We start from the raw sequence: 15285 nt of genomic DNA, 5'->3' as shown, positions 1-15285 counted from the left end.
GCAATAAAGTAGTTCACTTTAAAGGTGTATTGTTTATTAGCCACTCAAGCATTTGCTAAACTTGTTTGGGTTATCGGAGCAGACAGGAGCTGTACTTCCCCCTGCCTTGTCCATTCTTGAGATGAATACAAGTAACATTCTGCTCACTTTGAAATATCCCATATTTACAGTAGTTAGACTCCAAATATAATTTTTGTGGTAAAATAACAAAATGCCAAAGTCGAAACAACTTTTGCTCCCCCTTAGTGTTAACATGACTTACTGAGGAAGCTGGTGGGTTGTTGCTGCAGTTTATCAGAACACAGCGGTTTGCCCTATGGAAGGTGTCCCACCTGCTGGTGGGGTTTACTCAGTGATTGGCCATGAGCCAGGTCTAGAAACAAAATATCATCGGCCAAGGTGATAAACACTGCTGCAGCTAGTACATATGAACCCTAGGAAGGGTGCTCAAAGGTCAGATACCTAAAGGGAGGCTTTAACAAAGCAGAAAACATTAGCCAGCAGCTCATGCCTAGAATTTCTGACAGAAAACAAAGATGTGCCCACACCAGGTTTCCCCTGGTTTGATGAACACTTCCTCCAGGTGAATCACAGCTTGTGCCCATTGCCTATGGCTCTGACTGCAAATTATGCCTGACATGTGTATCAGCTATGGAGAAAAATTCCAATCAGACACTTCAAGTCCCAGATCGTTGTCTGTGGGACTGTTTTGCCAGCACATCTGAGTCCATACTTCATCAGCTCAGTTGTTAAATGCAGCTGCTCCTGCACTTTAATAAGAAGACTTTTTTTCATATGCTTTTTGGGGGAAAGTAACTCCTTAAGCATCAATTTTGTGCAGGACCTACTGTATTCTACTGGCTAGCAACATGTAAATATAATAGCAAGTATATTGAAGAACTTTGAAGGTGTGTTCACTGCTTAGGCAAAAATCAGAGAATGCCAGTCAGGGGCAAGGAAGGTCTGAGAGGGATCCAAAAGAGGGACAATTTTTTCAGTTCTATTTAAACTGAGAAAATACTTATGCATTTTCAAAAACTGATTGTTGAGTGCTGCATTCCTCTCTGCAATTAAAAACTTGCAAATAAGCATGATTGTATGAACAGATGATGAGTTTGGTTATTCTTTCAAGAAAAAGCTTGTAAAAATGGTATTTTTACTAGTATATCAGAAACCTATCTGAATTTCAGACTGTATAAGACAGCTATGGACTTGTAGCCTATGGATACATGCATTTGGGTTAGCAGAAAATAAACAAACAAGACTAAATAACCTGAGAAACAGGGATGAGGCAAATTGAGCACTGGCTGAATGGCAGGTCTCAGAGAGCTGTGATCAGTGGCACAGTGTCTAACTGGAGGCCTTTAACTAGAGGTGACCCCCAAGGGTTGGTACTGGATCCAGTCTTTTTATGTCTGACTCGGATGAAGGAGCAGATGCCTCCTCAGCAAGGACATGGCACAAAGCTGGAAGGAGCAGCCGATACCCCAGAGGGCTGGGCAGCCCTTCAGAAGGACCTGGGCAGGCTGGAGAGATGGGCAGAGTAGAACCATCTGAAACTCAAAGGCAAATGCAGCTCCTGCACCTGGGGAGGATCCCTGGGGACCAGTGCAGGCTGGGGGCTGACCTGCTGGGAAGCAGCTCTGCAGAGAGGGATCTGAGGTCTGGGTAGACAATGAAATGGCTGAGGTATCCTGTGGTGCACTAGAAAGAGCATTGCCAGCAGGTTGAGGGAGGTGATCCTGCCCCTCTACTCAGCTCTGGTGAGTGCTGTGTCCAGTTCTGGGCTGCTCAGTACATGAGATGTGGAGCTCCTGGAGTGAGTCCAATGGAATGGTACAAACATGATGAGGGGGACCTCAGTTATGAGGAAAGGCTGAGGAGCTGGGCCAATTTAAGAATGGCTTGAGAGGAGATGTCTGAGACGGGAGTTTATCAATGTCTGTCAGTATCTAAAGGGAAGGTTTCAAGAGGATGGAGCCAGGCTTTTCCTGCTGCTGCTGAGCAATAGGACAAAAGGCAATGGGCAGAGAGATGCACAGGAAATTCCACCTGAGGAAGAACTTCTCCACTGTGTGGGTGACTGAGCTCTGAAACAAGCTGCCCAGACAGTGTGTTGTCTCCCGCACTGGAGATAGTCAAGAACTGCCTGGACTCAATCCTATGCCCTGTGTTCTGGAGGACCCTACTTGAGCAGGAAGGTTGGACCAGAGAATCCACCCACTGTGGTTCCTTCCAACCTTATCCATTTTGTGACTGATTCTGCGATGGAGAGGATAAGGAGAAATACACACTAGAGAACAGAAAATGAGTGAATGCTTTCAATGGACATCCTCTGGAAAATATCTCAGATGTTTCAAGTTGCCTTGAATTTTAAAAGCAATCATGTTCTCTTCATCTAGAGCCATAATCCTCACAGAGATATTGTGAAGAAAAAGTAAGCATTTCTAAGTACCTTTTTTGTTTTTCAAGGAAGATACAAAGTACCTGTTATTCGCATCCAATGCCTCCAATGTAGATAGTTACTAGATAGGAACAATCTTTAGGACAAATTTAAAGAAATTATTTTTGTATACATAAATTCTTTTTTCAAAAGTCTAGCCTTAATCTCAAGCATGTTGGAAAGTAAAAATTGGTAATGACCTCAGTAACCATATTTGAGGAGTGTAACATTCACTGATTTGCAGTAAGATATTTTACTCATGCGTTCCTACGTTGTCAGCAGCAGACCAAGATATGTGTTGGTTTGTATTTAATTTCTTCTTCAAAGAGGAGTTCTTGTGTTTTTTGCTGCTAAATGATAGTATGACAAATAAGTCTTGCCAAAAATTTCCAGGTGGTAAGTGATGGACACCAAGAAATAGATTAGCCAGATGAAGAAATGAACTCCTTGAAAATTCACCTGTTTTATCAGTGATCAGCAGTAAAACTAGTTACCATTTATACTGGAAATACTTTTACCACAATATTAAAAATTCTCCTATGAAGGAAGAAATGTGGCCCTTTTATTGATATTTCACCTATAAGATGTATCACTGAATAAAATCAGGACATTAATGGCACCTCACTCTTTGCGTTTCATTTCCTAGCACTTCTGTTTCTGTTCTCCACATGTAGGTATTATATGTTCTTCTTCTAAGAATTTGGCATATATTAATTTTAAAAAAGTGAATAATTACAAAAAGGCAGCAACATTCTTTGCCCCTCTGGTAATCTATCAAACACCACATATGTGTCCTTACTCTAAAGCTGTCAAGTAGATCAAAGCAATATTCTTTGCAATAATAGACTACACCTTATGAAGAAGTCGGTACAATAGGCTCACTGTGCATCAAAGATTTATAAAACAGTATAAAGCTAGGGCCTATAATAAGCAAAAACACAGCACTGGAGACCTGGCGTGAAACTTTTTACAGAATATTAAAACACTTCAAGAAAGAAAAGATTTACACATAAATCATCACTTCTTTCTGGGTTTGTTTTTTTGTTTGTTTGGTGGTTTTGTTGTTGTTGTTGGTTTTTTTTTTTTTTTTTTTTTTTTTTTTTTTTTTTTTTTTTTTTTTTCTTTTCTTTTTGTCTACACTTATCTTTACAGCATTGGCCTGTAAACTACCAAATACAGTCCATTTGGAAGTCACACCTTTAAAGTTTAAACAATGGGTTGCTACCTTGATGACTGTCATGCCTTACCCCAATGTGATTGCCTCCTGTGATGGGATGATTGATTCTGAGGACAGAGTACCAGATAACATATGCTTTGCCTTTAGCAAAATTGACAAAGTTTAGTCAGTTTTCCACAGCTGACTTTTATTCAAACCCTCAAGTGTGGACTGAATGGATGGACTATGAAGTGGATAAAAACCACACTGGTCTACTAAAACCAAAAAGTAATGGTCAGTGTTCCAAAGTATAGCAAAACTCCAGTTACTTATGGACCTTCCTCAAGGTTTGATCATGTTTAACGTGTTTAGTAAAGACCATGGCAATGACACAAATCATATCCAAAGAAAAATGACACCAAACTGGGGGATGTGTTAATACACTGAGAGGTAGGGGCTGCCATTCAGAGGAATATTGCCAAAATGGAGAAATGGTTTAACAGAAAACTCATGAAGGACGAAGTCCTCATGAAAGACAGAGTCCTGAACCTGGACATGGCATTTGCCATGGTCTAGCTGACAAGGCAATGATCAGTCAAAGTTTGGATGTGATGATCTTGGAGGTCTTATTCAACCTAACTGATTCAGTGAATTTGTGAGACGGTAAAATCCCAAATCAAAAACTGGATAGAGGCCAGTGCTACAGAATAGCTTTGCAGAAACAAACCCAAGAGTTCTGGTGGCCAACAACTTTCACGTGTGATAGGAGACTGTCCCTGTACTGTGGGAGCCTGAGCATTTACTGGGAAGCATTAGCAGCAGCACAGCCACTGGATGAGAGGTGAGATATGAGATTCTTGTGGGTCAACATCTGGAGTACTGTCTTTAGCTTTGAGCTCAACAGCAGAAGAAAAAAAAAAATTGACAAACCTGAATGTGCAGTGGATCATAAAGAGGATTAAAATGTTAAAGCATATAATTTATAAGCAGAGGATGAGAGAGCTAGGTTTTTTCAGATGGAAAAAGAGAAGGGTAAGGATGATGGAGGGTCATCTGATTACTATTTCAATTTACATTAAGCAGGGCTATGAAGAAGATTAAGTCAGATTGTTCTTGGAAAGGTATTGTGAAAGGTTGAGAGGCAATGACTGAAAGTTTTGTCAAGGAAAATTCTGAATGGATACAAAGATAAAAATACGCCAAAGCAAGGGTAATTAGGCACAGGACAATCATGCAGATGGTCATTCCTCTGAGGTCAAGAAAGATTTGACTGAACAACATCCTGAAAAGCCTAATCTAGCTTGGACATTAGTCTTCTTTTGAGCAAAGGAATGGTTTCCAGAAGTGTCTTCAACCTAAATTATACTTTGATTCTTGCCACGAAATAATATGCAGGTGTGAAGTATGAAAAGCTATGTGCAGACTCCTGATTTCATTCACTAGGATAAAAACAGCAGCATACAATCAGTGTACTATGTTTCTTTCTGCTGACTGAAGAAGAACCAAAAGAATAATAATAAATTTGCATATATTAGAAGGTGGGGTGGCTTGACTCAGGCACACAGAGCTACACAATACTGAAGAAGAACTGGACAAAAAAGTAACCAACCAATGGATTCATAAAATCCAGATGTAGTTCAATGGCTTACTAAAGACCTTGAGTCAGAAATATCCCCATTATTCATTACAGGAGACCTCAGTGATGCAAGGCAACATTGATGCAAGGGAGTTATCAATGAAGAGCAAGTAAGTGGCTCAGGATTTAGTCAACAAAAGCCTTTCTAAAATTTTGTAGCAAATTCCTTTTATGTTTTTATAGTCCAAGTAAGTCATGCAGCACTTCTGCACAAAGCCAACTCAAAATTTAAATTTTTGGCATCTATTCAAATCTTCTCATTCTGTCCATTCCACTGACAATGGGAAAAAACCAGTGCTCTACAAATAATTCATTGAAGATATTTCTATATATAATTTAATGTATTCATCTCCAAAAGAGGCCCTGTGTCTGTAAAGTATCCAAGGAAAAGAAAAATACACCACATTTCTTTTCTACATCTTTCATGTTTCCCAATGTTAATAAACCAATGCCCTCTATTTCTCTCTATCCTTGGGAAGTGATAAAAGAATGGGGGATGATGTGATGCCTAGATTAGCACAAACAAACAACTTCTGGGGCTTTGACAGGGTGAAGAGAGAGGTATGTAAATAGTTTGGCTGCTCTAGAGCATTCCTTGCTTCCACCCAGACTCATGTGCAATGCTGAAACTGTGAGATTCAGGAAAGAAGGGAGAAAAATCTTCTCCAGGTCTCCCATTAGCTAGATTCTTGGAATAATTGACTGTGTTTTGCTCAATAACTGTTTCCTTAACTCTTGTTCTTATTTGTGAAGGTACCTCAATAGGTCCAACAGCCATTCCAGTGGAATTAGTGCTTTGTCATGTATTAACTCCTACTATCTTAAAGATGCTGTCAGCCTGACTAGACTCCAGGTTTTGAAGATAAGAAATACATATTTATTCTTAGGGCAGAAGTTTTCCCTATATCACTTTTTTTTTTTTCCCTAAATGTCAGCCCAGAAGTGTGAAATTTAAACTTATCAGTCTGTCACAGTGATTTGCTTTCAATACAAACTGAGGTATCAAGACCCACGAATAAAGCATTACAAAATTCGAGAGATGGCTGTTGATCACTAATATTCCAGACAAAAAGGAGAGATGAACTGTTCAGATGAAGGATCTCTCATGATGTACACATCAACATTCTTGCTAAAGAAGTATGAAAATATTCAGAGGTGGATTGAATCTTAGGGACTTGAGTCGCCATGACAATGTGAGTAGTGGTTACTAGGGACAGAGAAAATTTCATAGTTTACTAGCTTTAGTGACGGACAATGTAGCATGTGAACTCACAAGAAAATACCAAGATTTGATAAAAATTCAACACCAAATAATCTCAAAAACCTACTTCCCAAAAATTTGTTTCCTTCATTGTTTACATAATTCTTCTTGTACATTACGTTAGATAATTGTCCTTGTACATAAGACGTTGCAGAACCATTATAATGAATAATAGCATTTACTGAACAATATTCTTGTTAACACTCACTCTATTCTTAAATCAATGCCAGAATGCATTTTCAAACTGACCATACAAACAAAAAAAACATGTATTTCCTTTACCTTTACAATCTTTTCTAGATGGTAAAAACACCTGCTCAGAGCTACAGTACTTTGCAGATGGACTTTTCAAAAATCCAGTTGCAAACCAGGGAAAAACCTACCTCAGTGGTGCTACTGGAAGGTTCCAGTCCAACCATATTAGCTTGTACCAGATGCTGAAGAAGTTGCACTTGAGCCACATTGAGGAAGAAGTCCAAATTTGTTGTCATATTCACTTCCAAAGAATGACCACAGACCAAAATTTCCTGTGAAATTAAGGGAAAATACTAGGTAACAGCTATTGGGAAAATAATTTTCAGCCTCTACATAACCGTATGGTTCCCTGATGTAATCAATACTTAATGTTATATATAACATTATATATAGCACAAATGTGGTATTTTCAGGAGAAACTGGTGTGTTATGCTTCTAAAGGATGTGGCTTATTCTTTGGATGGCTTTCAGCAGCAGAACTGTTATGGCAAACTTTGCAAGAAAAGCATCTCATGCACGAGGCCTTGTTTCCATCTCTTGCTAGTATCAGTGGGCTGTCAGAGTGTCCTTGGCAATGACTCCAATTCTCCTTTCCTTCCAAGAAAAAGATGCACAAACTCTGCTTGATTTATAATGAAATCATGTGTTGGAACTCACTGATAGCCAATCTAATTGATTTCTCTTTGCCTGTAAGTCATTCTTAATACCTTGGCAACACTAGCTGAATAGCCACTGCTTTATTGGTGGTGTCTAGCACAAATAAAGACCTTCACCACTCCTGGCAAGCAATAAAGAGATGAAAAACAGAACCAGTGCAGAAGGGGAGAAGAACTGCTCTGTCTCATGAGAAGTTTGCACAGTGCTCAAGCTCTAATCTACACTAGATACACTAGACCTCTCCCTTCATAATGGAATGTCATCCAGGGAATAGATAACAAGAAGAATGTATGTACAGAAAACACTGAAATTCTTGAACATAAGCATTAGCAAAGCTCAAACTTTTTTTTTTTTTCTTTTTTTTTTTTTTTTTTTTCCTTGAATAACTTTCATGCATCGTAGCCATATTTGGCTAGGATTTTCTTTTTATTTTGAATAATTTTTATTTTTCTATTTCCTTTTTACATTGAATAATTTTCCATCCGCCCTTTTGATGACTCTTTACACAAAATGTGAAACTGTTGATTTCTTCTCTCTATGCCCACTAGCTTTCACTTTTCAACAATGTACACCCACTGCATGCTGCAATACACATCAAGTACCCTTTACACTACTGTACCAATTTTGCTCTTCCCAGAAGGAAGCTTTTAAAGGAAATTATCCTTATGAGCTGACAAAAATTTTCTGATATTTTCCCCATATAAATGTTTCGAGCCACAAACTAATGCCAAAAAGTCAGCCAATACCTCTTGTGCGTAACTTGCTCCACAGACTTATCATTAAATAGCTGAAGAACACACCAGCAAAAGTGATTGTTAAATCAGAGTACCTAGAAGTACTCACAGCAAAGGTAGGGAAGTGGATGCATAGTGGCAACTTGGGATCTTGGAAATCAGGCTAAGAGAACTCAGCTTAACTTTCTTATTATAGATATTATACATATTGCATTTTCAGTTTTTTTATGAGAAGCTTGTGAATACAATGCTTTGTTAATGTCGCACCTATTCTTAACACCTTTCCATCACAAAATTTAAAAAAAATATTTCTGGAAATCATTAAAAGATTCCCATCTTTGGAACTGAAAACAGGTTTATTTACCTCTGGCTAGACTGCCTTCAATATTCAATGCTATACAAAAATTCTTTCTTCAGCAGAGAAAGAACATTTCAGCTCATGACCCTTCTCCAGCTGGCAATTAGAAAACACACCTGAGCACTTCAAATGGTGGAATGGTAAAATATTCAGATTATCCACATATTAAAAGTTGTGATATTTCTGTTGATGCTTTGTACTAACCTCTGGGTGTAAATTCTCTGCAGCATCAATTTTTGTAAAAATAATGGCAGGAGCTGCAGTTATTCGAATGGTGAAATCTGTTAAAATTGGAGTTAAAATAGCTCTCCTTTCCTGATGCCGCCTTATGCTAGGAAACAAAGGGAAAGAAAAGTAAATATTAAATTACATTATAAATTGTAGAGAGGCAAACATTTTCTATATTATTCTTTACATCCAGCACACAGCGAAAAGTTTCTTTAATACCAGTTTGGAGTTTGATTGATACCTTATGATCATTAAATATCATTATTGTAAATCATATTAATTCCAATCCTGAAGGCAGACTTCTATTTTCATTTCACAGGAAAAGTATTTATAAATATTTGACTCTTCAACCTATCTCCAGGCAGAGAAGTTTGACACTTGACATTGCTTCTTCTCCTGTTTAGTGTACTATACCCAATAATTTCAAAAAAGATGCCAACTTCATTATTATTATTTTTAAAACTTGCCTGTGGATGCCTTTCATTTTATAAATGGCTGTTCTGAAGCCTACAAAGTATTTGAATTTGTGCATTAGAAGTCTGTGTTGAAGAAACATGCACAAAACTGACACAAAAACAAAATATGTGAAAGATTAAACTAGCAAATCCTAGGCAACACTAGAATTTCCACATGAAATAAGTAACTATTGTCCAAGGTGTTTAGAACCATTGGAAAAACAAGGATGTCAGTCTTCCTCCACTCCTTCTGTCACTGCTTGTTCTTGGCGTTTTTTTCAGCTAAACATCAACATTTACTTACAAAGAATATTTGTGTCATTAAACTTGATAATTGCATTTATTTTCCAGCCATGTGTATAGCTTTGGTTTTTTACTTGGGTTTTTTCCCCCCTTTAACAAAACAGTAAGCCTAGAAGCACAACTGTTACGGATGGATCACTAATAGCCTATGACAACTCATTCCAAGTGGCCAGAATCTTCTGGGTCGGGTCAAATAAACTATTGCCACAAAATGTCATCTGAGAGCCTCTGATGAGGGAAAAAAAATGTAATGAGATCAAGATGGTGTTCAGCCTCTAAAAGAGGATACACTTCGGATTCCAGAGAGACTCCTTCCATCAAGACAGTTTTTGATCATTCTTTTTACTTATTATTGTTTGTAGCAACATCAAATACCTCCATTTCACCAAGGATAATTCTAAAAATCATCATAAAGTTATAGGTCTGAGGTAAGTTTTCCTATGCTTACAAAATAGAAAACTGTCAGCTATGAAATGAGGCAAGTTTGAAAAACAAACTACACAGCCTTAGATAAGAAGTAAATAGATTCATGTAGATTCATAGCATGTTAGTTACATTTCACTGGATTACCGTTAATTTTGCCACCTCTAATAGACATGGCAGTTCAGTGTAAATCACACAAGTGAGCCAGACATGAAGTATGCAATAAAGAATTAGTCCCTACCATCAGCTAGAGTTATCCATGTTAGTGTTATTATCAATATGCCTATATGTCTGTCTATGCAGAAATTGCTTGACTGCATGAGGAATAGGTATTGAAATATCTTGATTAAGAAGGGGCATTTAGATGCATAGTCTGGTAATGGTTCTGTAATGGATTCTGTAGAAAAGCAAACAATCTCAAATGCTGATGGTTTGTAAGCCAAGATTTAGGCTAGAAATAAATAAAATAGATGTCATATCCTGAGGTGGAACTCAGTCTACGGAAAAAGATACAAAATTTGTACTGCAGAAAATACAGAATTCATTTTACTGCCTACACTATTTCAATTTTGATGCTTCAAATTCTACTAGCAATTTTTTAAAGTGTCCTCATGTAAAAAGAATAGTGATCTCTAAGGAAATATAAATGATACAGTGGAGGTAGGTCTTAAAGTTTTCAAATTTATTTAGGACAGCAGTATACAGAGGTAAAGAGCAGATGCCACAGAGTTGGCAGAGCACAACTCTAATAAACTTTTGCCTCAAATGACCCTCACTGCTGAGAAGCCTGCACACCACTTTAAGAAGCGTGCAGTTTGCTTAAGAGCAGCTAATTAGTGAGTGGAAAAACTACCACCTTACCTTAAAAGCTTTAACATTTTGGTCAGCTATGTCTCTGATGATCTTTAATGATGGCTTTTAGAGCAAGGTTAGCCTCTTTAGATCCCGAAATTAGAACTCAGACTTGTTAGTGGTTAGTGAACATCTTCAACTTGAGAAAATGGTCTGTCTTAGATTTTGGAGTTCTAAATTGTTTCTCTCCCTGCCATCACCATTTTAGATCTAAACGAAATTATTTTCTACACAGCTCCTATTTCCCCTTCTCAATGGGATGTGAAAGAAATGACTTTTTTTTTTTTTTAAGGAAAATGAAAGAACTAAATAGCAGAACAATTCTATGAAAGAACATACAGCTGTACTAGAAAACTTCTACTTGAAGTTTCTTGAAATGCTAGTGAGTATGATTTTAATACATGAAATTGTAAAAGCAAGTTATTTGTTGAACCTCAAACCCTCAATTGGCTCTCTTCAATCACTGATCAAATTATTTTTCAGCTTCCGTACACTCCCATTTCTTAATTTTCATACTTTTTACTAGTAGATACCCAGTACACTGCATCTTAAATGACATTTTTGGTAATATATATTGATTACTGCTTTATTTTATTTTATTTTTAAAATCATCCTTATGTGCTATCCCTGTCCAGCTCTACCTACTATTTTCTGAATTTCTTGTGGATGAATTTGAACCTCAGCCAAATCAAGTATTAGGAAAATAATTGTAAGTACAAACAGAAGGCAAACAGAGCACAGTAAATAATGAAGGGAGAGGATATGAGAACGAGCACAAAAGGAACAAAGAAACAAATTCCACTTTGAATTATTGAGTCTTCCACACTGCACCTAAGTGCAATGTTAACTTAACACAGGTGTACACCACATGAGCTTATGAAAAAACTTGATTGTGAAGAGCGTAATGATGGCTCTATGTCTGCAGCACATTCATTCCGTGGTTCATTTATGCATCTGTTATATATTTGTCTTGGAAAAAAAGGAAAAGGCAGTATTTTTAGAGATGTTAAAGCAGTTGATCATCTACACTTAAAAGTAACTGCATTTGAAAGACCATATGCTAACACAAAGGAACAAGGCAGTTAAGCAACTGTGATAAGGTTTGGAGGTGCCTTAGTGCAGAATTTGGGCTTTATCTGCACAACAACATAAACTCTGGTTATGGACCAGACATTCACATTGCAAAAGCACAGGATGAAAATGGCCTCTGTCCTCAAAGGCTTACAATTTAAATATAAGAAAAAACACACCCACAGACAGGGAAGTAAAAGTGAACCCCTAACAGCACTATAGGTAACAATACCCATACAGTGGAAACCTGTCTAAAGGTTTTTATATTACAGTATCATAGAAATTTATTTTTTTGGAGGATTTTCAATAAAACATTGCAATAACAACGTGAATGTTCACAGCAAACATCTTTATAACACACAGGTGTGAGCAAGGAAGTGCCTCCTCAAAACATGAGTTTCATGATCACAGGTCATGATCTTGGTCTTGGTAACTGGCATGATGAGGTCCTATGAACAGGGAGTGTAGATGAGTCAAAGCAAATGAAAAAGGGAAATGGATAGACAGAGGGCCTGGAAGTACCATGAAAGCAAAGACATCTAATGATGAACATGATAAAAAATGTTGTGGGAAGAAGAGAGGAAAAAAAAAGTGAAGAACAGAATTTTGCAATGGAAGCAACAACATTTGATTACATCAAATCAAATCATCAGTATTTGATTATATCCAGTCAGAAGCACGTTGAGTTTATACAAAGAGGAAGGACTGCCAAAGAGATGATGTTGCCCTAATTAAGGAGACATGATGATGTGAGACTGGAGAAGCTGAGAAAATGCACGAGTAGGACCAAGTCCTGCTACTATGACTCTCACGTGGAAAACACTAATCAAAACAAACAGAAAATATGGCCAGTAATAGCTAAACATAACCTAGACGTGAAATTTGGAAATGTTTACCTTATTATTAATAATATTTTTTTTTCTTAATAATACCTTATTGAATCTTATTTGAGCCCTTGTATCCTTAAAAATTCGTAAGTCGGGGAGAAACTTGTATAGATTCAATACATGAATAACAATAAAAGCACATTTGCACCATGTAATTTTACTAGCTACGGAAAGACGAGTCCTCACAGAGAATTTTGTGATGTGAAAAAGAAAAAATCATATTAGCATGAAATAGGCCACATAGTCAAAGTGTTCTCTAGTACTGTTGAGGCATGCAAAACGTCAAAAGATGTTATTTAAGACAGCATGTTAACTTGAGACTTATGAAAGAATTTTCTCTTGCAGGCTTCCCATGGAGCTGTTTAAATCAGCTAATCCCTGATATACAAATGTATTAGGAATGTCTTAGGATATATATCTAACTACTAATGACCAATTCACATCCTTTCAGCTCTCTGAGGTGTTGCAAAGACATGTCACATGGCAGTAAAATAACATAGCAACGTTTTGAGGACCATCTAATAACCAAAATTAGAAAATGAACAAGTGAACACTACCTAGCTGTAAAGATTTACTATTTTTGTACTATAAGACCTCGGTAAAGCTAACTTTTATCTTATGAAGAATGCTGTGCAGCATTTTTTGCTATAGATTAATATAAAAAATAGAACACTACATCTTACTGAGAAAGGCTTTGTACAGTATGAATACAAGCACAACCTTAAGTACCACAAAAGACAGCAATTAAAATAAATTACTGAAAAAAGTGCATTGCATTTTATTCCAAAAGATTCAAGGGGAATGCCTCTACTTTCCTACATAAAGATCTAATGATCAATTTTTTCTGGTCTTTATCATTAGACCTTTGGCAAGCTGCCAAGAACTTTCCAAAAAAGCATGAAAATGAAAACTATTCAAAGAAAAATCTGCAGGAAACCTTTCTGAGGATCCTTGCAGTGGTATTTTGTTCAGTTTTGTATAACAGATCATTGGCTCCCTGATGTACTCCATGAGAGCTGTTCCAGATGGTAGCATGCCAAGGACAAAACTGTAACACAGTATATTGCCACACTCAATTCATTACCACACAGAGAAGTAATGCTTTTAAGCTCAATCATTATTTTTTTTTAACAAAGTTTATTCAGGCTGCAGGAAGCAGAAGTTGCTGCTGGGAGCTGTAGAAGGATTGCACAGGGATGGGGGCGAGGCCTCAAGAGAGGATATATTTCTTTATTTCCTTCAGGGCTGTTGTTTTTTCCATTGAGTGGAGGGAGAGGGAGGAGGAGATCTGCAAGCTGAAAAAGCAGTTTTCAATCAAGAAAACTTCTTTCGGTTAAGTACTCCCAGTCCCTCACATGCTGTTTGGTAAAGGGAATAAATGTGGACAGGTTTCATTTGTACATAACCTTATTAGAACTGTCTGACTGTTTCCAGTATTCTTTTTATATATTACACCATTAGGGAGCTTTTTATAACATTTATGATGAAGTATAAACATTTCATAATGGAAAGAGTTATGACTCCTGATCCTCAGTACAGCACAGCATCTAATAATTTTTTTCTGCAAGGCTGCATCCAGCGCTACCAGAGTGTTCAGTTCCCCCATTCTCCTTGGGGTGACCTGCAGAGACACAGGGGGCATCACACCAGCATTTCACTATTGCCCCTCTTGAAGAATCTTATACTAAACACCTGCAAGTATTCAACAACTTAGTTTTTGAGTATGACAGCTTGCTTTCCAAATTGTTATGTAAAGATTGGGGAGGGGAGAATCAACTCTTTAACATATTAAGTCCTAGAAGAACTGAACTCCAGAAAAACTGGTGTGAAAATGTAAAGGATTTACTTTCAAAGTAAAGACTGCTAAAGTATTTAAATGATAAATTATGCAAAAAGCCTTCAGACACTTGTTTGTTTGACATCCATAGATCCCTCACTTACAACTGTTTGGTTTTCATGCAAATTTTTAAAATTAGGACAATTTTCAATTGCAGATAAAATTACAATATAATTTATTTCAAAATTTTTGCAATTTTATTTTGAAATAATCCAGTAATGCTTTTACAAATGGGAATGGAAAAGTAATGGGTGGTATCTATGCTGAAGTTTTCTGTAAACTATGAAAAACCTGGGTATAGGCTGGATTTTATACTGCCCCACATAGCATTAAAGTATTACAAAAATGAGAGAAACAGATTTCAAGGTAGAATCTTTAAATCCAGTGATCCTAATATACCATAACACTGGGTAAGAACAAACAGAAGTATATTAAAACCAAACAAAGAAATTAACCCTCAAGTAACTCAGCAAAAATCATTCATTATGTTTTAGGTTAAACATGTCTAAGAAACTTAAAGAATTCTAAAACTTAGAATCAAAACAAATTAAAATTAGATTAAATCACAATAGGTATCAAAATAGGTATCAAAATTATATTAAAGCATTAAGATTTTGTTATTTACAGTAAATATTAACTTAACCCTGGAAACAGTAAGGACCATGTAAAACATCCTGCAGCCGCCCTCTTGGCACATGCTGGAAACTGTGCCATGGATGGCAGAGTTCA

The 15285-nt window shown here is 37.0% G+C and overlaps 1 protein-coding gene across 1 annotated transcript in view; it reads right to left on the bottom strand.

Annotated features, from left to right (window-relative positions):
* The window catches only part of VPS13B (vacuolar protein sorting 13 homolog B), a 429788-nt gene that overhangs the window by 135257 nt on the left and 279246 nt on the right, over positions 1-15285 (bottom strand). The window contains exons 33-34 of the mRNA XM_066334019.1: positions 8705-8831; positions 6880-7023 (exon numbers count right to left, since the gene is read on the bottom strand). Coding sequence (XP_066190116.1) covers positions 6880-7023; positions 8705-8831 — 271 coding nt within the window. The remainder of the gene's footprint in view (positions 1-6879; positions 7024-8704; positions 8832-15285) is intronic.

Source organism: Sylvia atricapilla, chromosome 1, assembly GCF_009819655.1.
Source record: "Sylvia atricapilla isolate bSylAtr1 chromosome 1, bSylAtr1.pri, whole genome shotgun sequence".
Classification (NCBI taxonomy): Eukaryota; Metazoa; Chordata; class Aves; order Passeriformes; family Sylviidae; genus Sylvia; species Sylvia atricapilla.
The sequence above is the reverse complement of the archived record's forward strand: the minus strand, read 5'-3'. Positions and strand labels throughout refer to the sequence as shown.